Here is a 27,595-nt window from a genome sequence, read left to right as displayed (position 1 = left end):
GTCGTGTCACATCCAACTGTTCCACTGTTTAGAAGTGACATATTAGTTAAGCGATGGGGGAGTTTTTCAGTGCATCGAGGGGGTAAATCTATAGGAAAACTGAAAAAGACAAAACAAAATGCACATTATAATGTCAACAGATTCATATAACAAACCCAAATTTACATATTGAACTTTAGCTGCCATTTATGATACATCAAGGAATGCCACACAGCCTTACAATAAAACACTTTTCATGTTTTATTTGAGAAATGTTGCACGATAACACATTTCAGAAAATAGCATAAACGCTGTCGACATTATAATTTGATATTGTTCCACAAATTCAACTCAATAAAATGTTGAATTGTTAAAATCTATAAGGAGGGATATTTACAACCATCTTACAGTGATTGGATTGCTCCAATACTGTGATGTCGACCGGCGTATTTTACTCCTGCTAGGGTCACCTTTGTCAGTGAACAGGTCGAAGGGTTCAGACCCCAGAGGTTGAGGGTTAGATGGTGGGCCGGTAGCATGCTTATTAGAGAAATCAAAACAGGCAGTGTTACTACAGTGAGGAAGCAGAGGTACAGAAGACGAATGCTCGGTCGGATGCGAGGCAATGAATGACACTTAAACCCCTGATTGAAACCCGGGCGATTATGAACATGGCGGGAGGCACAAGATAGAGCTCAAACTAGGACGAGGTGTCGAGCAATAGTAGAGGACTTAAGAGGAATAAGGAAACTGAGTAAATTGCTTTTTTGCGGGGAGATTTCTGGGTTCAGCATTAAGCTTTGACACTTTTTGAAAGACCAGGAACAAAATACTTGGTCAGTATTTCTACAATCCAATCAACCGGATTAGTGACAACACGAAAATCAAAGCCAATGTCTGCAATATATTATGTCTCAAAATGTTTTGACTTCACTTCCAATGCTGGTAACATGTGTAGCTAAGTCAGAGAAGAAAAGAGAAATTCCCAGGTCATGTGTAGTATGGGACATCTGCAATACTGTGGCTTGCTCCATTCATCTCCACCATTTGACCAGTTTAGGACCCCAATGAAACAGAGTGCTCTGAAGGGGTGGACCCTCGCTTGACCAGGGGTCTCTCTTTGCTTGCTTTGAGTAAATAAGGGTTCATATGTCAGCGCTCACACCATAATACACTGTAGTCGCAGAGTAATCACATCACAGTTCATTCAGGCTGAACTTAACCCTCACAGTAGGAACAAACCCTCAATTCTCTACTGAGGTCGACATATAATATTCAGCTGACTCAATTTGTGGACCCATTTTTAGCCCCAATTTCAGTCGATTTCTAAATGAGTCTAGCCGCTCTGCAGTGTCTTTTCTTACACACACACAGAAAAAAGCTTCTTTTTTTTTTAGGACACAGGGATGTACTCGTGGCCGTGGGTCAGTATCAACTGCTGATTCTTTTCTCTTTGTTGTTTTGGCCAAATCTGAGCATGGAATGACACAGCAGTGTAGGAACCTCTCATTCCTCACAACACTTCAACACTTTTTAATGCCACTCACAGTGTGTGTGTGTGTGTGTGTGTGTGTGTGTGTGTGTGTGTGTGTGTGTGTGTGTGTGTGTGTGTGTGTGTGTGTGTGTGTGTGTGTGTGTGTGTGTGTGTGTGTGTGTGTGTGTGTGTGTGTGTGGCACAGAGGAATAATGTCGCTGACATAATTCCCATTTCACGGTGCCCTTCTGGGAGGAGTGGAAGCTGCTGTCATTTATCTACACAATGACTGCATCCATCTATTTGGTAATGTGCTGTCCTGGGTCACGGCGACAGAGCAGATAACACAGACACAGTCATTCATGAAATCATTCATGGATTCACATGTTCATCTACACCTCGCCCAATGCTAACCGAGCATGTATGACACACTTGTTCTGGGCATCGCTGCGCACATGCATCAAAACCCTCATTGAATATTTCAGTGTGGACACCAGCAGCGTCTAAAATCTGTATGCGCGCTCCCTTTCACTGTTCGTTACGTCGAGATGGATTTACAATCAAATGAGCCGAGATCGACTATCAAAGAGCTCAGATCGATTTTTCAGAGAGGCTGAGGTTTGATGGGAAAGGCGGGGGTCAAGGAGAGGTGGGGTGATCCATCATGCTGCCATGACAGGTAAAGCTTCCAGAGGAACGCACGGTTAAGGTCTGGGTCACAGAATCAAAATACACCATAAGGAAACCGTTTGGAAAAACCTTAACGGCTGAAGTAAAGATGAAAAAGACGAAATGTCTAACTATGTCGTGAGAAGTCGACGGATAACGGAGAGGCGAATATGTTCCCACGTCCACCACCGACCATTCATCTGCTTTTTCAGACAATGAGGAACCGTAATCTAACTGGAACAGAGTTTGCAGTCTATCACTTCAATCAATCACCGACACCTTGCTCCCTCCCGAGGATTCCCATGTGGACTGCAAGAAAAGACAAATGAGGCTCTTTTTTGTCTCCCTGTATTTCTTCCTTCATTAGTTTTTGTTTTTTAATGACACATTAACAAATTGCTGACTGTGATAGTTTGAAAACAGTTTCAGGCTCAAACTTCCAGCGAAATCCTTTTGTTTTCTCAACAAAATAATGAAATATCACCTATATTACATCAGCACTTTCTCTGCTGCTGCTTTAATTGAAAGCTTTATATTTGAGTATTTTTACTACTGAAAAACAAAAGGGGCGGCATAGAAATGATGCAATCAGATACTTTGGATTTGCTGATTTACATAATGCGGTAACAGAGAGTTTAGCCATAATGTCACTGGAGGGTACAAAATGACAGTTCTCCAGAATGAAATAAGGTATCGTGTTTTTTTGTTTACATACAGCAAAAGCTAGCACAAGGACTCTGCGGAAGTGCTGACTTGTGAAATATCTTTTTCTTGCAGAACCTCGGAAGAGTCGTTAAACGATACTAATTCAGACTATCGGGAAAAAATACACGAAAATGCCGCCTCTGTCTTATACATAGATTACACAGCTGGCATGTAAAGGTCATATTGTGGGTGCAATACGGCTGATGTGATCAGTTTTCTTTCCGACTGATGTGCCGGATGACCTCCGCTTTCTCGATTCTGCCTTGGCCACTCAGCTCCTCGCTGCCCACATCTGCTCACTGTGGGGTTAAACAAGTAGAAAAGCACGGCTGGGCACATTCAAAAGCACTCACAAGCTGCTACATGCACACACCCACATTCTCCGTTCCTTCGGAAAGGCCAACAAAGCAACACATATACACCTAGATAAGGCGGCCACTCAGCAATTGCTACAGAAGAAAGTGGATTTGAGAACAGTGTGACAGTAATCACAGTAATTTTTTCCGCCTCAGCGCCGACGAGCTTATGTAACGAAGGAAAACGCTGCCTTTTCTCTCCACTCTGTTCCTGTCTACTGAAAACCATTAACAGATATGAAATCTGCAGTCACATTCGTGAATGCCACAGCATTAAGTAATCTCCTCTCACATGCTGAGAGGGGAAACGGTGACGGAGCACAGCGAGCCCCACCGAAGCCCGTACGGATCCGATCCCTCCTCTGCAATGCAGAGTGGGCAGTGAGCGCAGCCCCTTTCGTGATTAGGGTATTTTCAAACATGAGGAAAATCCCAAACCATGACAGCAGGACGTAAATTATTCCACCTTAATATTTCATTAAATTTCATTAAACTGTCTTTCAGGACGTGGAGATGCTTTGGTTAATTAATTCCAGCGCATGGCCTGTATAATCCCTAGGATACCATCTCAGCTGTGAATGAGTCCCTTTATCGACACATGGGCCGGTTTTGTTGTCACACCACCCCCCCCCCACACCCCCTCCCTCCCATCCCTGGGACCCAACCACACTGGAACCTGATGCATTATTGAACAGCAGTGCGGGGCTTTCACGCCTGTGCTTGGAAGACAGGCAGCGCATGCTTGGTCATTGTGCTTCGAAGGATTCAACCCTGCTGAGCAGCACCGTCTGTATACCTTAGGTCACTTTTGAGACTGGAGCAGTGCAATAACTAAAACCAGTCTTTGAGTAGACTGTATGTAGATATGCATGTATTTAGTATAGTGTGCATATGTGCGTGTGGTCAGTCTGCAGGCACAGTAAGACCCTCTCTGACTGCACATACACCAGATGGCACTAGCTGCTATGCTGGTGTTTATTTTAGTCACGCAATATTCAGCCCATCTCAAACTAAAGCAGACAAGATTAAAATTTCTCCTTACTCTCTTTTAATTGCTTGTTCGTCCTTTGGTATTTTTCTGCTCTTAAAAAATAATTGAGACTGAGATCTGAAGGCATGCGTCCAAAGAATTCCAGCTGCACTTTGTCCACATTAAACATCCCAGCCCAGATGTAACCAGCGATCTCGATAGAGTCGGTTAATCCTCAGGAGCATGAAAAGGCGGAGGTCTGTAGCGCCTTAACATTCGATGCAGGTACCACACACTAATCAATACTGCTGAATAAGCACAGCTCACCTCGTTGTTATCCTCTCTTTTTTTTCCCTTCTTCCCATCATCACCAGGAAAATGGGAATCCCTGCCGCCCAGCTATACTTCCCAAGATTGCATTTATCCTTTTTTCAAAGACGCCTCAGAGAGCAGAGCTACATTTTGTATGAACGTTAGCCATTGTTCCAGGACTCAATAATTATAGAAAAACAGTTGTTTTGAATTGAGAGGCAACACACCTCCCATTTGTTTCTGCTCAGGCATGGCAGTGCTCCTCTGTGACCACTGTTTGGCTGTGAAGCCGCTTCATCCAGTGGAAACGCAGCAGGAATCCATCAAAAGTTGTGCAAAACACTGGTCTATTCTGTCATAATATGCATTCCTTTTGTGCAACATACAGTGTTGTGAATTATAATTATGCTAATAATAATATGCTACACTTGTTTAAAGTCAAAGGGATGACACATGATGACAAATAAATTCCTGTTAAAGTAAGTACACCTCTTTTTTTTCTTTAAAAAAAAAAAAAATCACACCTTTAAGCCTATCCTATTAAAATGAGAGAATCCAGATAAGGAGCCTATGATTAAAACTCTCTCTTTCTGCTCCTCAACCCAAATGTGTCATGTGATAGCGCCACGATATGAAGATCCCTGTGAGGCCTTTAAAGAAACAGACTATGAAAGACTTAAGAGCCTGGGTACAGAGAGACTGGTAAAATCTGCACTTGATTTGCAATAAATCATTCCACTCAACAAAAAAAAAATAAATCAGGTACAAGTAGAGCAGATCACGCAAGGTGAGAGTGACCCGACCAGCAAGTCCTGCAAAAGGAGCAGAGCCTCTGATACAAAAATGTGTCCAGGAGAAAACCCACGCCTCAGCACAAAGCTTGCAGGAGAAGCATCAAAGTGTTGGGATGTAGATGCTGCACTCTGACACCTGCATAAGAGATGTGTCAGGGGGGAAAAAAATCGTTTGGACTAAAACTGCCCAGCCTGCACTGAATGCTGAAGTGTCCAAGTTCCCATAACTGTGACCTGCATGACGAGACTTTCCAGGGAAAAGCCTTCAGCCCAAAACCATCCGTTCATCAGTGAACATCCAGATCAAACGGAAGCCCTCCAGAATAATGTGCTCTGTACAGATGAATCAAAAGGTGACAGCAGGCATGGTTGGCAGCGAGCACTGTGATGGGTTGAGATTGCTTTGCTGACTCAGCAACTGGGCAGCTTGCAGACATTGATTGAACTATAAATTATTTGCCCCATCAAAAAGGCCATCAGCACAAAAGTTGTTGATCATTAATAAAAATCCACAAAAATTTAAAAGAACTAAACAAACAAGGCTGTGCTAGTAGTCCTATACACAGATATATAGTCCTGCAAGATTTAAACTTCAGGGTGACTTTAATAAGCACCCAAATTGAATAAAAAATATCATGTTGAGAACATGCATCAGTGCTGGGTCACTGCGAGTTTACAACTCATCGGTGATGCTTCGAGGAGTGAGCTGCTCCACTTTCTTCTTGACACGTCATCTCTTGCCTTGATTTGATAATCGGACCCCCAAGTTATGTTATGGCACATAACCAGATATAAAACTTTGCACCTTGGTACTCATCCCGTAACGTACCACAACACACTTCCAACATCTTGCAGTTCATCTGGCATTTCTCACCACTCTGAATGAAGTCATTTTAATCAGTTTCTCCGATCAAATTCAGAGAGTAACCATAAATGGTGGGCGCAGACTTAGTAAGTACTGCTGTGGGATATAATGTGAGTTTGTTTTAATCTAATCAGACTGCTGGGAGATCCGTGTTAAAGCACCAACTTTCTCTCCTTTCGTCACTCCCCATACAGTCACACGTTGTCATTATATATCAATAGCTTGATGTCTCTCCTGTGGTGTGCGTCTGTACCTTGCCGCAGGATGTCTGACTGTGGAATTAGAAGTTCACTCACCGATGTCAATTTGTTTCTGGCTTGCTCTTCTTCCCTTTTCTTTCTTGCTATCCCCCAAACCCAAACTGGTGCAAACAGTTTTGCCTTTCTATTGTTACCTTAATGTACTCACATGGGATTCTTGGGTTTTCCTATTTATTTTATGTAGACGTACACAGCATGAGATGGGTAGTTTTTTTTTTGTTTTTTTTAAGCGCAAACAAACAAGTTTCAGACATGTAGTGAAGTTACGAGGAGCATCCTCTTACTGAGCTTCTGATTTATAAATGTTTATTCACAACAGATAGCTGGCATTTATATCCTTGGAGTGAAATTGTCAGACTGAATCTAAAAATATGTGCATCACACCTCTGTCTTCAAAACGACGACTCCTAAAAGAAGACTTTTAGAAACAATGCGTTACCTTCCCGGACCTGTGACACACAGCCGCTGCTGGAGCACAGGCTGCTGACAATAGTGACAGGCAGGCCAAACTACAATAAGCAACTTTGTTATGATAATGGAATATCAGCGTGTGTCTGTCAGTCTCACCGCACAGTATTATCACTGCAAAAAGTAGAAATCTCACCAAGTACGCAGGTATGCAATTTTCTCACAATCTCCCAGTGAAGGGAAATGAGACAGAAATATAATTTTGGGGACCCTGCATCCACAAAGTAGGAAAATATTAACTTGTTTTGCGCACAGTATTTTATAAATCTATTGACTATACCACCGTATAAAAAATCTGGTTCACACGGCATTAAGGTGCACAATGTAACGTTTCAATATTCGCTTATAAAACCAAATCAACAATGTGACCCATCAGGCCTTAAGCTCATCAAGTTAGGTGGCAAATTAAATGTCCGATCAGACAAAATATTAAGACTTTATCAATAATTAAAATCTCAACTTCAAACTTTAAGGTGGTCAGCCGGTTAATGAGGATACAGGTTTTTTTTTGTTTTTTTCTTCTACCCTTCTCTGGGAAATTTGCAGTAATGTTTGATGAACAGGACGGGCCACCGTGTTGACCTGTAATAGGAGAGGAAAACTCTCCCACTTGGCCGTTCACAGGGTAGATGAAAGAGGAGCAAATTACATAACGTGTCTCTTTTCATCGTGAAAACTATTAATACGGTCTCTTCGTGCAAACAGAACTGTAATAGGGTGTGAGGTAGATGCAATAACCTGTCCTGAATGTTACTCGTTATTCCTATTACAATAAATGGTCAGAAACCGCTTACAGGGTGCATGTTTTATCAATTTTTAATCAATACCTCCTTGATGCAGTGCTGACTTGGATGCTTGTGACTCTGCTCTCCGAGAGCACATAAGGTGACACTCAGGGCAGCGTGGAGTATTTCACAGACAGCTCTGAATTCTTCCTGAAGCAGCATCTGTTATTTATGGACTGGAGCCTGGGAACGCTCCTATTGAGGAATTTTGACGTCGCTCTTGTGGTGTGAGCGTCTCTCCTCCAGCCCCCTCTGTCTCTTCAACGTGTCTTGGACTGGGAAAGATCAAACCCGCTGAGAAAAACTCCTAACACTGCCCGGAATATCAATGTCCAGTCGCGGGCAACTGAGTGTTTCGCAATCACTCTGCAGTATTAGCCGTCTATCTTCATCTGGGCATCGTCCATCAAGAGCAGCGGCAGGTCTGTAGAGCTGAATCCACTGAGCGGAGCACTGACCACAGCTGTCCTGGCTGTGTCAACGAGTTTTACATCACTGTGGCCCACAAGGACATAAGGCATCCGCTCACGCCAGGGAGCCGGACTAATGAACGCCATTCAGACACAGACTGGACCAGACACATTTCAAGGAACTGACGGGATGCTGGAGTCCAACAGTCAACTCTCAAAATAGTTCACTTCATGTGGACATTTGCTTTTTCGGCCGCGACATGTCATGACTTTGATTTTCCTTCCAAGTTACCTTCAGAGAATAAATATGTTGTTTTTTTTTTTTCATGTTTCTTTTGTATCTCAGACACTGTTCAAAACCCGATCCTCTGCTGGGCATGAGGAGGCTGTACACTGCCATATGTCTATTATCAAGGGGCCACCAGCTTAAATCACACAGCAGCGATGTCTACCGACAACATTAAACACAGAATCAATCTCAATCTCAAACCCGTTGGAAACTGAGTCACCAATTAGCTTCAAATGCAAACATGAAGCACAGAGAAGCCAACAATCCCACTTGAAACAGGGACCTGCTCACAATGAGGCAAGATACGATTTCACTTTATAATTCCTCAAAACTATAAAATGAGGTGGATTAAATCTGTGATTATCCAAGTCCAGCTGCCATGGTGATCACCCCATACCAAGTATATATCCCAGCATGCCCTGTTCTTTGTTATTTTTTAGTAATAAATCATTAGAGAATTTGATACTAATTCGAATTTAAAAATTAATGAATATGAGATTCAATAACAGATTAAGGCCACAACCAAAAGTGAAACGAGTCCAACAGTTGAGCTTTATTAAGGGGGGGGGGGGGGGGGGGATCCTGTAATCTCCTCAAAAAATATCTAACATAAATCAAAATATATGCAGTGTGCGAGTTTCGAGTTCATTAAGTGACTCACTATTCGTGTGTAAGAGTTGGCAGCCCAAGTTTATTCTGACTTTGAAATACATTTGACTTTTGCGCCTCGTCTGCTAGTGAAGTAGTTTTACTCGCTATGAAATGGAGTTACATTTGATCCCCCCTGAGGTAAAAAAAAATGATTTCGAAAAGGGTATACTTAGACCAGAGGGGGGTATATGGCTCCATCTCTATGAGCAAATCACATCCTGCTTTATGAGGATACACAGATAAGCTCTGATCCAGACACTCTCATCTTTGGTTCAACTGAGCCAAATGAAAAGGGCATCAAAAGTAAATAATTGGTGAATGGTTGTTCAGTGGGATGATTTTGAGGAAACGCCGTATTCTTAGAAAGATAGTGAGTCGAGGGTTTTTTTCTGCTGGGTCCTATTTGACAGATTGTTAATAACAACAAACGCTTCACTTCGGGCCATTCACAGCAAGCATCAAATATTCACCGGCCCTGTGCCATTGGGGCTGTGTGAGGAACAGCTTGCTCTCATAAAGACTTTGGACAGTTTGAAGAAAGTGGGCCAGTTTCTGTCAACCTTCTGCGACACTGCCCACCTGCGAGGCCGGGGGAATAGCGGCACAGCAGTCGAATCAGCAGACGGAGCTTTTCTGATCTCGGGGGGGTTCCGGGCCCATGTGTCACACCATCCTGCCTGCATGTGATGTGACGGGGCTGTGCTCCACCAGCCCTGGGAGTCATGACAAGCCCATCACACTGACTAAGAGACCACACAAGACTAACAATACCGAACAGTGTCTTATAAAGTCAGCTGATGTTAATGGCAGATCAGACTGCAGTACGTTAAATGATCTTCCCTTTCCTCTCATCTCGCCTTCAGCTCCCCGCTCACATCTCTGCACTTTCATTCTCCCAAATGACATCATGACCTAAAATCAAAGTGAGCTAGACAACCTCCCTAAAGCTCAAACAAAGACCATCCCCATATCTCCATGCCCTCATGCTTCTGTTCACAATCTTAATCCTCATCATGCTGCTCATTGTACCGCCTTTCCCTCTCAATTCCTTCCTGCCTGAATGTGATTTGATTCACCATTTCTCAAGGGCCTCTTCCACTGCTCAACCCCCCACTGTCACGGTTCCTCACTGCAGTATTTAGTCCCACATGGATGTTGGGGAAGGAGCTCTAGCAAGGGCACCCAAATCTGGCTGTTGCGTCGCCTCCCGCTGGAGAGCGACTGCAGCTGTGCCAGCTTCCCAGCCACGGTTTCAGGTCATTAGAGTCACTCCGGAAACCAGAAGCTCAACATGCTCTCGTCTCATAACAGATGTTAAGAATGTTAATTTCTGAGAGCTATTATTACAACAAATTAGAAATACAGCCGCTTCCAGTGTTGATCGGTGAAGAGTGCATTCTGGTGTCACCCCCGGTGAGCAGCCAGACTCGGCGTAGCTCCGCGTTGATCCCCGGCGTTACCCGGATTGAAAGAACTCCTTTGATGCCAATGCAAAACACCTTTAAACACGTCCAGCACATGTTTAATTCATTTTTGAGACGAATATGTTATTTCGTGACTATATCCAACTACATTGTTCCCGTATTAAAAACGACAAATAGTCGTGCAGAGATGAGCAATAACAACAACAAAAAAAAACCTAATCGTTGTACTAAAATTTATGTCTCAGGCACTTTACTCAAACATTTTTATGAATGGTAAATGAACATTTACATAGTGTGTTTTTACTGCTTATAACAGACTTCAATTGCTTTAATTTCAGAGTCACATTCAGTCAATCACACAAACATTCATCAGTGATGAGAGCTGCCATGCAAGGTGCTCGCTCACCATTGAGAGCAAACTGGGATTCAATGTCTTTACCACGGAGAGTTCGCCATGTGTATAGGTGACGCTGGGGATCAAAGAGCCAATCATAAGCTTGGAGAACTTTTTATTTTTTTCCCTGACTACTGTCTGTGCATGTTCTCATTTGTTCAAGTGAGGGAAAAAAATCTCAAAGCAAATTGGATCAGGTCAATTGGATTTGTCGTCAAAGATGTTCGCCCCTTATCCAAGTGGCTTCATCAGTTCATGCCGCTTCCATGACTATTCTGGCTAATCTGACCTTTAACTGACATATGACAGGATCTTTACAGTTAGTCTATGTATACGTAACATTAGGACTGATTTCACCCTGAAGGAATGCTGCAATATTCAAAAAATATCATTTGTGCATCAATGGCTTCATCTCGTACTGGCCAAAATTACTAAAAACAAAAGCAAAAGGGAAACATATGAGAAGGGAGTGTTTACCTGTGAGGATTGAATGTGGTGTCTGTGACAGGAAGAACCAGAAGCCACACGGCTGGAAGTGAATCATAACACTGACAACAGAGGAGATTCACAACAGCACAACAGCAGCTCGTTCCCCATTCATGAATTCATTCAACTGTAAGGACCTTAAAAATGCTTTTATACTTTAAACATAGTCTAAAACCTCGACTTTCTTACACGTACCCATGTAGAGATGAAGGTTGTATCAATATAAATATTTGTATTTCTACTTATATGAAGAAAGCCCGTATTTTGCCGCCCCTCCAGTTTGAGCACTTACATTTCTAAACACTTGAATAATCTTGTCATGAGTGATTGTAAGGTAAAGTAATGTGCCTGTAAATGCCTCACTTTGGTTGTGTGATTATGCAAAAGATGCCATTGCAGCTGACATCAAAAGATATTAAAAGGGAAGTTATTCAGATTCAGATTTCTGCATCATCAGTGCGTTGGTGGCACTTTTACATGACAGGAATTACCTGCTTCCTGTTACAATGATATTTTAAGAATGATGATTTGCCTCTAACAGCATAGCAAAGCCTTTAATCCCAGAGAAAGTGTGTGCAATCAAAAAATCGGTCTACTTTGATTAGAAAAAGCTAAATAACGAAGCAAATTACAAATGATTGTTGTTTTTGTCGCAAAATCGAGAAAAGAGCCAAAGGAAAAAAGAAAACAGCACATAATTTGAGGTTAAGAGGCAAATTAACCTCTGAAAATATTTTCAATTCTAAGTTCAAATATTGCAGCTTTAAAAAAAAACGACATCATCTAAAAGCAATTACCAATATACCTTTTGTTTTAATTTCTTCTTGAGTCTTAAATACAATCAGAATCCTATGTCCCTATGAGAGGCTCGGAAATATACACAAGCCCTGGTCTATGTGACCCCACCACATGATTACTTTGAATCGTAAGGGGAAAAGATGCAATCTGCTCTGTCCTGATAGTGAATGAAGCTACATCACCAGATGAGTGGATCAGCCATGTCAAATAATCAGATGTGATAAGAGTAACTCATTCAATTACGAGTAAATCACACTCTCGTGACACACAGTAATTTATTATTGAACACACTTCCAAGCTTTCAACTTAAAAGCTATTGTGAATGCCAGGCAGGCTACATAGATCACATACACATGTTACAGTCGTTTTAAACTGTATTTCAATTGTCTTATAATCTTAACTCAAAATACATTTTATTTACCTTTTTTTTTTTTTTTTTTTTTAAATCACAACTTCTTTTTAAAATGAATGAAACCATCCCTCTGCTGTTTTCTCCACAAATCACACCCTGAATGCATTTAAATGTGTAAAATTGTCCTCCAGATGAGCATTTATTTAATATCAGCAATGATACGGTTAACACTGTATTTAATGAGATTTTAAGATGCAAGGCTCGGTACTGCTGAATATCAGCATAACATCTGGGGGCTCGTTTCCAGCAGCAGTTTCTGCCTGAAGCAGCTTTTGCTTGAGGTTTCTCAACCACCGAACCGCAAACTCAACCAGGCGTCCTCAGTTTTTATGGCAGAACAGGATTCACAAGACAGCAACGGGTAAAGGTATCCTGAGCTCCCCTCACGCAGGGATCGCGTGAGGCGCGCCTTTATTACATCCTGAGGTCAGCGTGAAACAAGACCGCAGAAAGATTTTCCCCCCATTTAGTCTTCAAATTCTAAGGTAGAGGGAGTCTTTTGAAGTTTTATAACTACACAAAGTTATTCTTTTATTACACTTGAACATCAGTGTTGAAGGACTGTCCATGCCTTGGATTTCTCCTTTTCACTGTTGTGCTTCAAGGTTCTGTATTTTATTACTTCTGAGCTGCGTTTTTTGTTTTTTTCCTCGGCTTGACCTATTTGGCAATATATTGTTGTTGCAGGGTTATTTTTTCAGTAGTTTGGTGAAAAATCTGAGTGGGGATTTTATTCTTACCCCTCGATGTCAGAGATCACTTGCAAAGACATTCATAGGCAACATGGGGGAACATCCTTTAAATACACAAATGCACACTAATTATAGGATTGCAAGTATATGTTATTCATTAAGTAGGAGGAGAAGTTGCAGCCACAATTTGAATTTGTATTTTTTTATAGGTGACAAATATATTCTTTTGAATAGAGTGACTGTGGGTATTTTGTCACCAATTGCAAAGACAAAGACAAAAGACCATAGTGGAATTTTACTTATTGATTGTTTATCTGTGAAATAAGCTTTAACGTAGAACAAAAAAAGAAAGTACAAGTAAATTCAATCCCCTTAATTGACAAATAATTTACGTGTAGTTAAAAAAGAAACAGAAACTCCTCAAAGTATTAGTTACTTAATAGTCTATTCTAACCAATGTAACAGTAATAGTACTCTAGTATAGATTTTGAATGGCAAAAACAGGAATTGCAGGTTTCTGTTCAGCCATATTGGCGTCATCACCACCATCATCAATCCAAATGATCAGGTTTTCACCCCTACAGAGAAGCATAATATGCCAAAACTGCCAATAAACATGAAAAAAAAAAAAAAAAAAAAGCGTCAACAGGAAGCCGTTTATCAACAATTCCACCTTGCTCTCTTCGGACGAATGTTCACTGTGTTCTGCGGCAACGACGACTCACCGAGATAATAACAGATTACAATCGGTGGAGGTTTAAGGTGTGAGGATCAATAGATTTATTCAGATTCCTGAGGCACCGACAGAAAAAGTCCATTTGCATCCCGAAAGGAAATTGACTTTCTTCTTCACACACCCCGTACTGATTTTTGCAATCAATCTCAGCAAACCAAGAGAGTCACTTCAGACAAATAAATGTCTCACAACACAGACATTCCTCTTAACCATCATCTTTTACCCCTTCAGCACTTTATCTTTTGATACTTGTACAGACTTTGCCTGGAGGCCAGAGTTGGCAAACCGTTGGTGCGTGGACTAAAACTGTAATTTGTACCCTTTGCACAGTCATCTTACAGATACTCTTGTGGGACAAAGAAATAGTTTTTGGTTCATCGGCTGCTTTAGGGAGAAAAGTGAACCTGTTGCAACACGATCAGTGATTCAGCAATAAAAACTCCCAACTTATTAGTAGTGAAGCAGCATTAGCGTCAGAAGCAAACTGTGAATTTGTAAAAAACGTTCATACCCAAGGCTGCAGGAAACGTGCGCCTTGACACACTTGTGGGAGAAGAGATTGGCGTCATTCTCACCCGGCATTCCTGCTCGGAGCTTCACGCAGCTTCCTCTCAACTCATCATATGGGTGTCGGACAAAAACTGTCGCGATTGGTCAGATATCTGAAGTGGGTTTGATTATTGTGGAAAAGGCAAAATGTCAAATATCTGACTCTTGTTCCATCTGCTCCCAGGAGACACTTGTGTTTCTGAAGCTTAAAATATCCTATGTGCCATAACATTGCCACTTCAAGAAAATGAACTACTTTTTCCATTCCTGCAAAGCATATATCCATCTTCAGTCTGACATGGTATTGGATATTTTTGGAGGATTTTCCAAATTAAATGTAAAATCAGCTGATTTGTCATGTTTTTTTTCTGGTTTCAACACAAGCCTAATTCACACAGACCAATGAATTTAAATAATAATACTTCCAGATCGCTAAGCTGATCTGTCGGTATCACTTGCATTTGATTAAAATTTCTCATCTCTTTTCATTCATTGAAATACATGGCAGATGGGGACAGTTTACAAGTGTTCAACCTAATGAGGCTTTTTGTTTCTCCTCTTATGTGTTGACAGAAGACACTTGAAATCTGATACCAGCTTTGATGAGTGTCACCGTTTGCTGCCACTCAAAGACGCCACACAAGAGCCGGACTTAACAGCAACGATGTTCTAATGAGCTGTTCAGGTAATTGAAGACGAACAAGTTCGCCGGTGCCGTTTTTCAAAAGCGTGAACTAGTAGCCCCTGCTGGAGCCGATGACGTGAGCAGTACGCACCCTAAACATCTTCACTTAATCCAACAGTCAGTGGAACACAAGTCCAACATTGTGGGTAACATTTCCAGACGTTTTGACACCTGTAAGCATTTATAGAGTGGCAACTTTATTCAAATTAATTAAAATAATAATGTATGTTTAATAACTTAACTAGTTGCGCTCACCATGGAGATGCGAGCTGCTTATGTCTTTCTAGAATTTATCAGAAATTCTTCTTTTATTTATATCTACCAGCACACCATGTGTTTTCATGCGTTTATGCATTTCTCTTGAAAATTTGCAAAAAGTTTGACTTACTACAAGCTGGACTAGTGTAGCAAATCAAACTTGGCGTCTTATTTGTGCAATTTAGACATTATAGTGTAGGACGTATTATTACATACAGCTTTTATTAAAACTTTTCTTTTTTGCAAATTATGTAATATATTATAGGACAATAAATCAATTCAGTTGCCTCACCCATAAAATACTGATTTCTACCTTTTTTGCAGAAATTTGATGAGACATTTGCGCCATTATGGTCATTAAAAATGGTGAAAATGGTGAAAGCTCCGTGATTATGAACATCAATCCATCTTATTTCAAACCGAGTCCCCATGTGATAAAATCCAAGACAACCCTGTTGCTGCAACGTCCTCCAGCCTGGGGTGAACCCACAACACTCTCAGACGAACAGAAAAAACAGAATCTCTCCTGCACGGCCTGGACCGACTTCCTCCCGATTCTAAACAGATTAATATAAATCTGAATGGAATATAAAGGTGTTTATATTGACTGACTTGGGTTAGTCAATAAAGTTTTAGGATTTAATGTTTTAATTCTTGGATAAATGAAAGATTACTATTTAAAAGGTTAATCGCTTATAACATAAAAACAGTGTCGGTGAGTCAAAACAAAAGAAAGAAATCATATTTTTCTAAGTGCTAATACGGAGGTTTTGCCATTTTGTATGAGTCACGGCGAATGTCATGAACGTTTTGCTCAAACTCTTCCTGATTTGCTGCCATAAAAGGAGACGAACTGGGGTGAATAAGCGCACAGACTAGAGTGAATCCGTATGTGTGAGCTGGAGAGGGAGTTCCATACTCCTGCTCAGCCTGTCCTGTGTATCATTTGAATAAACCAACAAACTGAAGCTTTCTACAGAGCGAAGCCTGTCTGCTGGATCAGACAGAAGCCAGTGTTCTCTGCTGCTGCTGACATTTACCAAGCTCCTCAATGTACTCATGTATGCATGTTGAGCGCTTTGGTAAAAAAAAACCTGTATTGTGTGCTTAAACCACACTGACCTGTCGCCACAGACCGGACAAGTCAGTGTAGATGATTGATACCATCATGCTATAACCAGATAGGGGAGAGCCATGAATCCTCAAAGAGGCCGAGCAATGCTATTCTTTCACTGGTCAGTGTCTCATCTACCTTTGTTGGAAAACATAACAAGACAGGTCCGATACCTTTATCAGGAAAGGAGACATCAGATCGACACAGTCGAGTTGGGTAACGACATGAGTCACCAATACATCAAATATCCCTGACGTCAGAGTCACATTGGTACAGCCACAGCATTTTATACTACATCTCTCTGAGCTGTAGACAAGCACTCCTTATTTCACAGAGTATTTTCTCCACTCATTCTATCTTTATCTTTTCTATGACAGTCACCAGTGTCCCCTGTAATTTGAGCCTACACGTGTAGTGACATGAAATGTCTTGGCTAACTTCAATCGAGAAAGTAAGGACTTGTTTTCCCCTCATTTGGATTTCCTCCTTCGCGTGTCATGTTGACATTTGACAACTCTGCCGGGTTGCTCCGGCTGCCGTCTGCAGGAGCCGAGGCACAGATGGATCGAAAGGTCCACGCATGAATAGTGCTGCTGAGAATGGCTCCGACCCATCAGCCCTCATGGGAAGCTGCAGCTAAACTGAAGGATGCCAGAGACCGACGGAGGGAGGGAGGGAGGGTAGGGAGGGTAGGCTTAGCCAAGAAAGAGACAAATGCCTGTACTGCAGCAATGCAGGAGCAAGGGAGAGGGATGTCAATGAAATAAAGAAAGGGGGAGAGAGAAAAAAAAAAAAAAAACACTGACTGATGACAGCGCAGTGCACAAATGCCAGACGGTGCAGCAGGCGTGTTAAGAGCCAAAGTATGCAAGGCTAACAAGTTGGTGCAACCTGGTTTTTAACCTACGAAGCTTCCGTGCAGCAGCGTAGCTTTGCTGATGTGTCCTTCTTCCACCGCAGTTATGACAGTATCACCCTCAGCTCTACCTCGCAGAGACAACAAGCCCCGGCAATGCAAACACTCCCCACTGAGACTCCCACGTCTTCTCCCTCCCTGCCCTCTGAACAAACAGCTCTCTCTCTCTGGAGGAAACATGGCTGGAAGAGGGACGCCCGCTACTATCGACTCTCTCCCTATCAGCTTCTGTTATTTTATCCAGCTGAGAACAAGGCCTCGCGAGGACAACTCGCGGCTAATGTTTTCTCTTTCCGGCAGCGTAAGTAATATATACTACATTTCCTTTCCAGCAGCCTTCCCTGAACGTCTGCTGCATAAAATGTAAACACAGTCCGAGGAAAGACTCTGCTCAGTTTTCTCTGTATACAACCACCCAACCCTCCCTGAAAGCAAAGTCACGCCTTCTCCATTTCATATAGGCCAATGACACATAAATACACACATACACACACACAAACACTCACACACACACACCACCAACAGAAAGCAACCGAAACATACACTGGCTATCCCGTTCAGGCGCACACACTCAGAATGAAGTGGAGACGAGCTAATGTACTGCTGCCCTCAGCAGCAGGATTGCGAGCACTCAAGAAACAAATATCCGGTTCTCGTCATAAAATTTTCATCCCATGCAAGCTTGTCGGTGGGCCAGGCGCAATTCCTTGAGAAAGAAAAATTTAAAATACACACTTAACCTTGAGCTGATCTTCTTAACATAATGCACCTGCTTTACTGGATTTGACCAAGCCAAGTTGGAAACTCGACAAAGGACAAAGATGCCGGATCCAATGACTGATCTTCATGTTCTCATAAAAGGACACCGATGTGACACTTTGCACTGAGAAGCCTGTGCTGCTGAGCCTCAAGAGACACCAGGCAGGAGGCAGACCTAATCAAAAGCCTCAGACTGACACAGTGCTCCATATACTGCATGTGCACATCACTTTAAATACACTCAGTGGTTACAGCATAAAAAAAAAAAAAGAAGTGAACATCGACAGATTATGGATTTAAAAAAAACCAACACTTTTAAGGTCTTTAAATACTTTCAATGACAACTTGGAAAATGTATGTTCCAAAGAGGCGTGTGCTGTCTCAAATACAATCGGCTACGTGCAATTACATCTTTTGAAATTCCTTGAGATTGAATGAGCTCACAGGACATATTACTTTGTAGGTTATATCTTAGGAGTGTAAAAATAACTGACACAACAATTTAATTCAGTAATACCCTGATTATTTTTGTATATAATAATAACAACAACAACACGGCACCGAAAAAAGAAAAAGAAGCTGCATTGCACCAACCATATGCTCCACAAACAGATGGCAAATAGTCAATTTAAATTACAACTGTCACAAAATGAAATTGGTATCAACGCAATAACACAGACTGATTCATTAGTCAATGTCACATTAATCTCAAAACCCAATAAGGACGAAACTGTCCAACAAGGGGATTAAACAGTTCCAAGTCAACTGTAATTTCTTACTCCAATACTGCTCAACACAAACAATCCCACCAAATTAAAAAAAAAAAAAAAAAAGAAGAAGAAAGAGAAGGGGGGGGGTGGGGGTTGATATATTTTCAAACGAGAACATAATGTTTACTGCAATCCCCCTGCTGGAATGAAGTTGTGAATATGTTTTTGTTTTGATGCTCTCACATCAAATTCAGACGTCACCGAAACAGTTTATTCCCCTGTAACACGGCACACTGCATTCGCAAACCGTGCTGCTGTTCATAATCTAAATGCACACCTGTCAAAGTTGTGCTTTGCAGAGAGTAATATGCTCGGATGGGGAAAAACCGGCTTTATTTGGTGTGCAGCGACACAGAGCGCTGTTTCCTGTTGGCATCACTGAATCGTGTTGAGGGTGGCGCTGTGGGGGGTGGGGTCGCTTTGAACCGAGAGATCTCTGAATGCATTTGAATACATTTTTCAAGGTAATAGTTCCATCAAAAGGCCGCCATAGTGTGACCTCATCAGTCTGAAGGCTCATCTGCTAAACTGCCATGACTGCTAATCACCGGTAAACTGAACATAAACAACTATAAGCAACTCAAAGCGAAAACAGTGACAGGTGGAGGATTATTAAGGCTTTGATGGTGACAATTTAAGTTGTTAAGTGAATTTAAAAAAGAAAGATTGCAGTTGTAGGAGGAATAACTGCATATATAAATTTGTTGCTTCGGATTTTCTTTCCTTTTAACAGTCCAAAGGCTGCAATCAAGAAGCTAGAAACAGACAATTACCAAGTGAGTACCCATTTCTCAGTTTACAGCAGTCACATGACAATAACAAACATGCAACATGGCCGCCTCCAGTAGTGCCACATTATCTCCGTTTATAAGTACAGATAAGAGAACAAGTTCATCATCATGTTCATCAATGTAGAAGGGGAGTGCTGCACAGCCATTACATACTTTATTTTGTGCCTTTAACACATCAAAGACCCGTCATGATCGTTGTTCTAAGGTTTCATAAATGCAAACAACCAGTCTATTTCGTGGGGGTGGCGTAAAAGGTGCGTAGTCATCTATGCCTCAGTATGAGCTCCTTTGTGCATAGAGTGACTCAATCTCTTGATTTTCACCAAATCCACGCTGGGTGACATCGGACATGTTTTTAGGAGGAAAAAAAAAAACATTTTAACTTTGTCCAAATGGGATCTTCCGGCAGAGAAAGTAGGACAATTCTGGGCACTAACAAGAAGTAAAGGTGCCATCAAGAACTACAATTGGATTTGTGTATAAACATAGAAAACAGCACGTCCTCATGATGAACTCTATAATTAACAAACCTGAACATATGAAATCTGCCTGATCTCATTATGTTTACATATGTCGGTTAGCGTTGTCAGTGTTGGTTGGCTTGTATGGAGGATGATGAAGATGTTGTGAACAGATTTCATTGCCTAGAGAAAGGAACTTTCAAACAGGTAACACTTTCATTTCATGGAACTCGTTCTCTCAGCGGAAAACTCCCACTTTGACTGTATTCTGATGCTCATTTTCCTCAGTGGTACATTTGGAACTTTCACACTTCCCAGTAACTTATGAACGCACTAAAAGGTCATAAAGAAATTAACCAGTGTTGTTGAATACTTGGGGATGATATAGATGGCATCCTGCTTTGACGCTGCTTCCTGCAGAGCTGCATGATGTCACTTCATGGTTGATATCTAAAACACTAGCCGTCCAGCATCAGGACTTTATAGCACTGGATTCCATCAACCACTTTTACTGAGCCTGTTAGTACAGTTGGCAGCTTCTTGAGGCAAAATGACGCAGGTTAAAGTGACTGCCAAAGATTGGCTGGCCAATATTGATCCGATAACTAAAACAACCTGAAATCTAGGCTTCATAATGATGCAACAATTTCCCGATTGACCTTTTCGAATGACTTTCACCACTGCAATGGGCGATGAAAGCGTCAGAAAGTGCTGACAAAGCCGATGCTGGCCGATGTTACTCGCCACCCACATCAATGAGCCAGACATATCCGCACAGCTCACCCGGTACCGTTGAAATATGGGTTTGCACTCCAGGTTGTATGGCACAGAAATCAATAGCGCACAAAACGAAACAATCTATTATTTTCATTTCTTTATAACGCACACACATATAGACGTGTGCAGGCTCACTAACCTGTGGAGACAGGGCAGTGGTAGGCTGGGTGAAGAGTGTCGAGTGGGCCGCTGACCGTAGGCCATGTGCTCTCCTGACAGTCTGACGGGTGAGAGGAGCAGACAGTACCTCCTGCTGAAGAAAACACACCAACAGACACAAATGTCAAGGCGGGGAGCATCATTATTAGCTCACAATGAAAACAAAGTCTTTGGGATGACCCCCCCCCCAATGTTATTTTTCTGTAAGCGAGCCACCTCTGGGATCTACAGTACATCACAAAGAGCTAAAAAGAGGCTTAAAATAATGAGGCGTGAAAGTGGTAGTTGCGTTTTATATTCCGTTCCCATCACAGGCCAGGATCATTTCCCTTTTCCCCCCAATCTGTGTGTGCAAGACAATAGAAATGCCAAGAGAAAACGCTTGTCAATGTGGGGCAGTCAATGCTGGTGCAACCGACAGGACGAGATGAAACAGCCTGCATCTGCTCCAAACCTAAACCAGGATTAGCAGCCAGTTCTTTCTTTCCACGTCCCAGGTTGCTTACAAGCTGAAAAGAATCTGCTCGTGTAAATATGTGGTGATGTAAGCCCTGTGACAGATGCTCTACTTTAAGTGCATGTGTGAATGTGACTGTGTTTATGGGCATGAGCATGACGCTACCCTTGTGTTACATTAGTGGACATTTGTACAAATAGTGACTCCTTATATTATAACGTGATAAACTTTAGAGTTATGCAAGGTTATGCTATGAACAAACTATCCAAATTGTACCGTAGTGCCCCTAGAGAGGTACTTTATAGTCCAGCAAGGTACAATCCATTATTTGTTAAATGTCATTTCAGTGGAATTGTATTGTTCAAATATCAATAAACTATCAGGTATTTAGTAAAAAGTCTGTTTCAGTTTATATAGTTTGTTTATTATTAGTACAATTGTTAAGTGTCACACTACTGAACTGGCAACTGACAACATACAAAAAAATCCCAAATAATTACTTAAGTTCACTTAAAGTACGAGATATTACAGAATATACATAAAACTAGTACTTCATGAATTAACTAAAGGATTGTAAACATTTGAACTGCATCCTTTTATATTATTGTTGTTTAATAAATGAGACTGTGATAACCCACTGCTGCTTTTTTTTCTTTAGCAGACAAAAGTGTTTTGTGCGGGTCATGGGGCGGTCGGCTTTCAGAGAGCATACACCTAAAAAAAAAAAAACCTTTAAGGATTGAAGTATGCTCATGAGTGCTCGTAATTATAGGTACATGCTTAAGGGTAGGAAAGATTAAGGCTGGTTTCTGTCCTAAGGAACGGAATACAGGTTAATGTGATGTCCTCTGAAGTAATGCACATTTACCTGCATCGGTATTTGTGTGTGCGTGTATCAGAGCAGACTATGATTAAAATACTGTCACCTTCAAAGTATGCAGTCAGATGCTCCCTGGCTCATAGGACTGAGGAAAGATTAGATGGAGATAAACTAGTTTATAAACAGTGCGAGCAACTCGCCAGCATACACAACATGTGCACCCAATTTACTACCGATTTTACACTTGTGTACGTGGAGTTGCTCAGTCTCCTGGGGGTGGGGGGGCTTGAACACACACTTCCACAATACAAGCTACTCAGTGCTTTTAACACTTCACCAACCTGCTCTTGGCTTTCCACACAAGAAAGGTCATGCGTAGAGACTATTTTCCAAACCACCCACCATCACCAATAAAATCTAGGCTGCTAAAAAAAAAAAAAAAAAAATGGAGGGCATACAGAGACTAAAGAAGATGTGCTACATAGTGAGTTTAAACATGTGGGGAAAATAAACACGTTCACTATAAATCATGCAATAATAGGATTTTCCAGCATCTGCATGAACCTGTAAAGACCTGTGGTAAATCCCTTTGAGAGCAGGTGTGACATTTGTGCACGTCTCCTTGGATGTGACATATGACTTTGCATTTTTCCCACGCGTATTTCACGGAATTGTGATGAATTTTATAGGTCATGGAACATTGTATAATTAGTGCAATCCACCTCTGTGCGTAGGAGTAAGGTCACAATGTCGCTTAATGAATAAAAACAACAGCGTTTTAAGAGAAAGATTAATAAGTTCTGGGAAATAATCACATTGGCTTGTTTGCAGGGAATCAGGAAAAAACAACAACTATTTACCACTGTCGGGGTTGAAAGTGGGTAAAACTAAATGTTTATATGCTCTTGGATGCTCACTTCCTAGCCAGTCAAATCTCCTGGGTATGAGAGTGGATTTTGTAATAGAGCTCCAACATTTCTATTTTTGGGCTTTCAAAATTATTGTGATTTGGGGAAATTAAAGCTTTTTTAGGCTTCATAGCCTCTGAAATTTTCATAAATTTATGTGGAGTCACAGAGCTCTGACCGCTCCCTTATTTATTTGGCACCTCCGATATAAAAAAGAAAATTTAAATGTTTCCTTAGAGCTGTCAAACTAGCCATCTAAAATAAACCAAATGAAGGTAATGAACTGCCAGTTTTTAAACCGTGTGCCTCCCTTCCATCGACTCATTATTCTGCTGCTTCTCTTGCTGGAGCATTTCCCAGGATACACTGGCTGAGAGGTGTTGCACACCTCGGACAGGTGACTCCAGGGTCAGAACGGCCTTATCACAGGGCTGACACACTCACACACAGCACTCACAGTGACTCCTCTTGTCACAACATTGAGCAATTTAGAGTCAGCTTTCCAGAAAACGTGCAAGATTTGGGGTAATATGAGGAAACGGAGGCCAGAGGAGAAAATGCCAGCCGCCAAACAGAGAGGTCTCATGTGGCAGGTGGATTCTAACCGTACACTAGTATGGCAAACCACTCAGCCATCTGAAGCTGAGCCTAATGAATGGAGGCACTAATCAACAGTAATCTACAAGGCTTTAATAAGAACCCTGGCACAGTAGCACAGGAAGCTTTAACGTCGTAGTAATTCTCCATTGACATATCCGCGGTGTCCTTTTTGCCATCAGAGCTCCAATCTACGAGAGGATGTCTACTTCTCTCTCCACGTGTTATTACACACACAATTACCTTTCCTTTAACGACTCTCAACCTTGGTAAATTACATTGGACAAGCAAAGGCAGCCTCAAGATAATGATCATTTGAGTTTTTGCCATCTGTAGCAGTTATATATCATATAACTTTACACAGGGAAGACGCCAACAAATTAGGTCTGCAGAGTCTCTTGGAAAATATATACCGTGAACGCATGATATTCATTTATGTTAAATCCATACCTCTCAGCATGCTGACATGTAGAGGTTCAGAGCTCCAACATACGATACCCTAAAGCGGTGACGTGCTAACCAGCATTGATGACATTTCTCCTCCAGCTCAGTTTCCGCGGACATGCACAAGAACATTGTTGAGCACAGTTAAACATTTTTCTTCTTTAATTAGTGCATGATTGAATTTGATTTAGAACTGTATGGTGGTGCAGTGCTTCGCTCTCATTTCACAGCAGGAAAATCAACATTTCCATTTTTTTTGGGATCGGTGGCATTTCCGTGTGGTGGTTTCATGTTTTCCCTGTGCGTAGGTTTTATTGTAGAACTCTAGTTTTCTGTCTCTTAGTTTCAGCGCAAAGGAGAAGAAAATTCTGGAAAATGCTCACATTTAATGAACCTTTTTTTAAATAAAATTTAGTAGTGCGCTCCTACCAACCACAAAGTGATTAACCACACTGGCTGGCTGAAGACACTCATTTTCTGGAACGCACAACATCTGTAACTAACACACAGTGTACAATTTTGACACTGTTTATATTTAACGTAATCAAATTAGTGACCGTAATTTGTTCTACAGCATTCACTGCAAAACACCAGTCATTTTAGATATAAGCTGAATAGTGTCATGAAAACCAATGAAAATAGGACAGTTGTGATTTTTTCTGTGTTTGGTCTGTGATGGAGTGGTGGCCTGTCCATGATGTACCCTGCCCTTGCCCTTCATTAAGTTGGGATTGGCACCCATCTTCCTGAAACTATAGAATGGCACAGTATTGAAGTTGGATGAATGAGTTTTATCTTTTCAACACAAATTACAGTTGACTGTTACACCTCTAAAGAGGTGAAATACACAACCTGACCACAGTCAGCCCACCAGAGAACAAGACACTACAGCTTTAGCAAAGTGCAGCAAGGCCGTCAAATAAAGTGTCTTCAACATTAAAGACCAGCAATGGACCTTGGTACCAAGATAGCATGTTGCAGCAGGGTTATTGCCGCTTTCCTTATCTATGACGACTCAGGCATACAGCTTCAACTAACAGGCGGAGTCTATCCTCAAGACTCCAGAGACTATAAAAAGTGTCCATGAACTGCCAAAAGTCTCCCCTGTTGTGTGACTGTGGAGGAGGAATAGCATTTATGGAAGTGTCATTGCTCTGACGTGGGATTCTCACTGAAGACACGTCTCGGCCACACCAACTCATTTTCGCAACCATAGCGTGCCTATATTTGTCAACAACAGTGGACGGGCATTTGCCAAATTACACAAGATTATACACAATTAATATATCAAGTGTTTTCCATTATATTTGACAGCATATTAAAATAGAATAGAATAGAATAGCTTTACTAATGCCAATGGACAATCATCAACCCAAAAGTAACAAAGGCTCACAATGAAAAACACATTACAATTCACTGCTCTGCAAGTAACTTCTTTCCGATTGCAGAGGACCAGGTGAGCTGAGCCCACATTTATCGACCCTTCCGACGCTTCAGACACACCGAGATCGATATACAGAAAGACTGAATGTAAGAGAAAGGAACAAAATTAAAACACATTAAATCGTGAAGTTTAAATGGTTCTCTTGCAAGTAAATGATCAATCCCACTTAGACAAGTAGTGTAATTCAAAGAGGTGACTAAATGACCCTTCTAACACAATCTATTGTAACATGTGCACCACTTTATGAAGCAGTTGTTGTGACCTCTGGACCACTGCAGCTTAGAGAGAGAGAGAGAGGGAGAGAGGGGTGGGCTCTATCTATTTCTGTTGATTAGATTGCCACAGAGTACGGCAGCTGCTCTCTCTAGATACGGTACTATAAACCGAGTGGGAACTCACAGAATGTATAAACACACACATCACTCTATCCTCCTGACACGAAAGGTCCCAGCTGGTTGAGTCCCAACTGACTCCACCTTTTCTCCAGCATGAAACAAAGTCAGGAGCAAACAAGTGAATAAAAAAAACCAAAAACACTTATTTTCTGCTTACAACGCACGCAACTAAAGGAGGAGGTTGCCGCAGGGCTACTCCAGCAGGAAAGCAGGTTTTTCAAGCGTTCACTGCATATGAAATTGATGCATATGTATGGAGCGCTCAATAACCCGAAGAAGCTCTGGGATTTAATATCCAATAATTATCACATTTTAATAACAATACAGGGCTATTTCATTAAAAGATGTCGTTTTGGGAAATTATTTTTCTTTCATTAGCAAAATAAGAAAAGGCTGGTTTTGGAACTTTCTTTTTATTTTTAACTTTCTCCTGTTATAAATACAAGAAATTATGCAAGACCTCAGCAAAACTGTATTTAAAGACCTCACTATCCTCAGTAATGGCATATGAAACATTAGTAGACGTGTTTATGTGATTGATTATTTTTACAGATGTCACCATTGCAACTAAGCCAGCTTTTAAGCCGAATGCTATCCGCGCTGCCAAGCAGAGTTGAATTTGAAACTTTAGTCTTGTTTGCATTTATTACTGGTTCTTTTAGTATGTTAATTCCACTTTAAAGGATACTTCACTGTGTCTGCAATTAGATGGAATCATATGTGCACGTATCGAGACTACTGTATCAATAACCTTCCAAAAAGTAAGATAAAAAAATTCTATATTGTGCATCTCTAAATACCAGAAGATCAATAATCACTGCCAACAAGACAGCTTTAAGGTAAAACCAAGCAGCTGCACTTAGACGTGTGTTTACTTTCTTAGTGAGTGACACCGTTTTAAATGGGTTCAGTTGATAACAAATCTCACCCAAACGGCACCGTGCGCTCAAGACCGGAACAGAAAAAAGCTTCACATTTCTTGTCACATTTGGAGTCCACTGGCTGCTGTGTACTTCTGGCACTCTATGATATGAGCTCAGGGACCCATCTGCACCGATCACAGTTGTGTCAATCCTGAAACCCTGAGAGGTGATGCGGCTCGCCGTTTCCACAGGTAACTGCAGTCGCACAGTGACTGTGATTGGAGTTCCCAGGCACTGCGTTTTATCAGTCTGCTGTGTTGGACACCTGAGCGCCACCTGATCCCTGGCAACTCTTACGTGTTTACACAACTTCTAAGCCAGCATTTTGTCACCTCTGCGCATTCCCAATGCATGAAGTGATGTGATCATCAGGAGCTTTAATTACTGGAACTGAATCGCCTTCAGGGGTTTCAGATGTCTGGCAATTCACAGAGGCTAA

General features: G+C 41.5%; 1 protein-coding gene across 2 annotated transcripts in view; it reads right to left on the bottom strand.

The window, feature by feature from the left end:
- The window catches only part of mcu (mitochondrial calcium uniporter), a 60,923-nt gene that overhangs the window by 11,198 nt on the left and 22,130 nt on the right, over positions 1–27,595 (bottom strand). The window contains exon 2 of one of the 2 annotated variants that reach the window (XM_080481827.1): positions 21,149–21,262. The exons of the other annotated variant lie outside the window; for it this stretch is intronic. Within the exon in view, the coding sequence (XP_080337953.1) occupies positions 21,149–21,262 (114 nt within the window). The remainder of the gene's footprint in view (positions 1–21,148; positions 21,263–27,595) is intronic. 2 annotated transcript variants of the gene reach the window in all.

This window comes from Lipophrys pholis (genome assembly GCF_963383615.2).
Source record: "Lipophrys pholis genome assembly, chromosome: 15".
Lineage (NCBI taxonomy): Eukaryota > Metazoa > Chordata > Actinopteri > Blenniiformes > Blenniidae > Lipophrys > Lipophrys pholis.
This window is presented reverse-complemented; position numbering and strand designations above follow the sequence as displayed.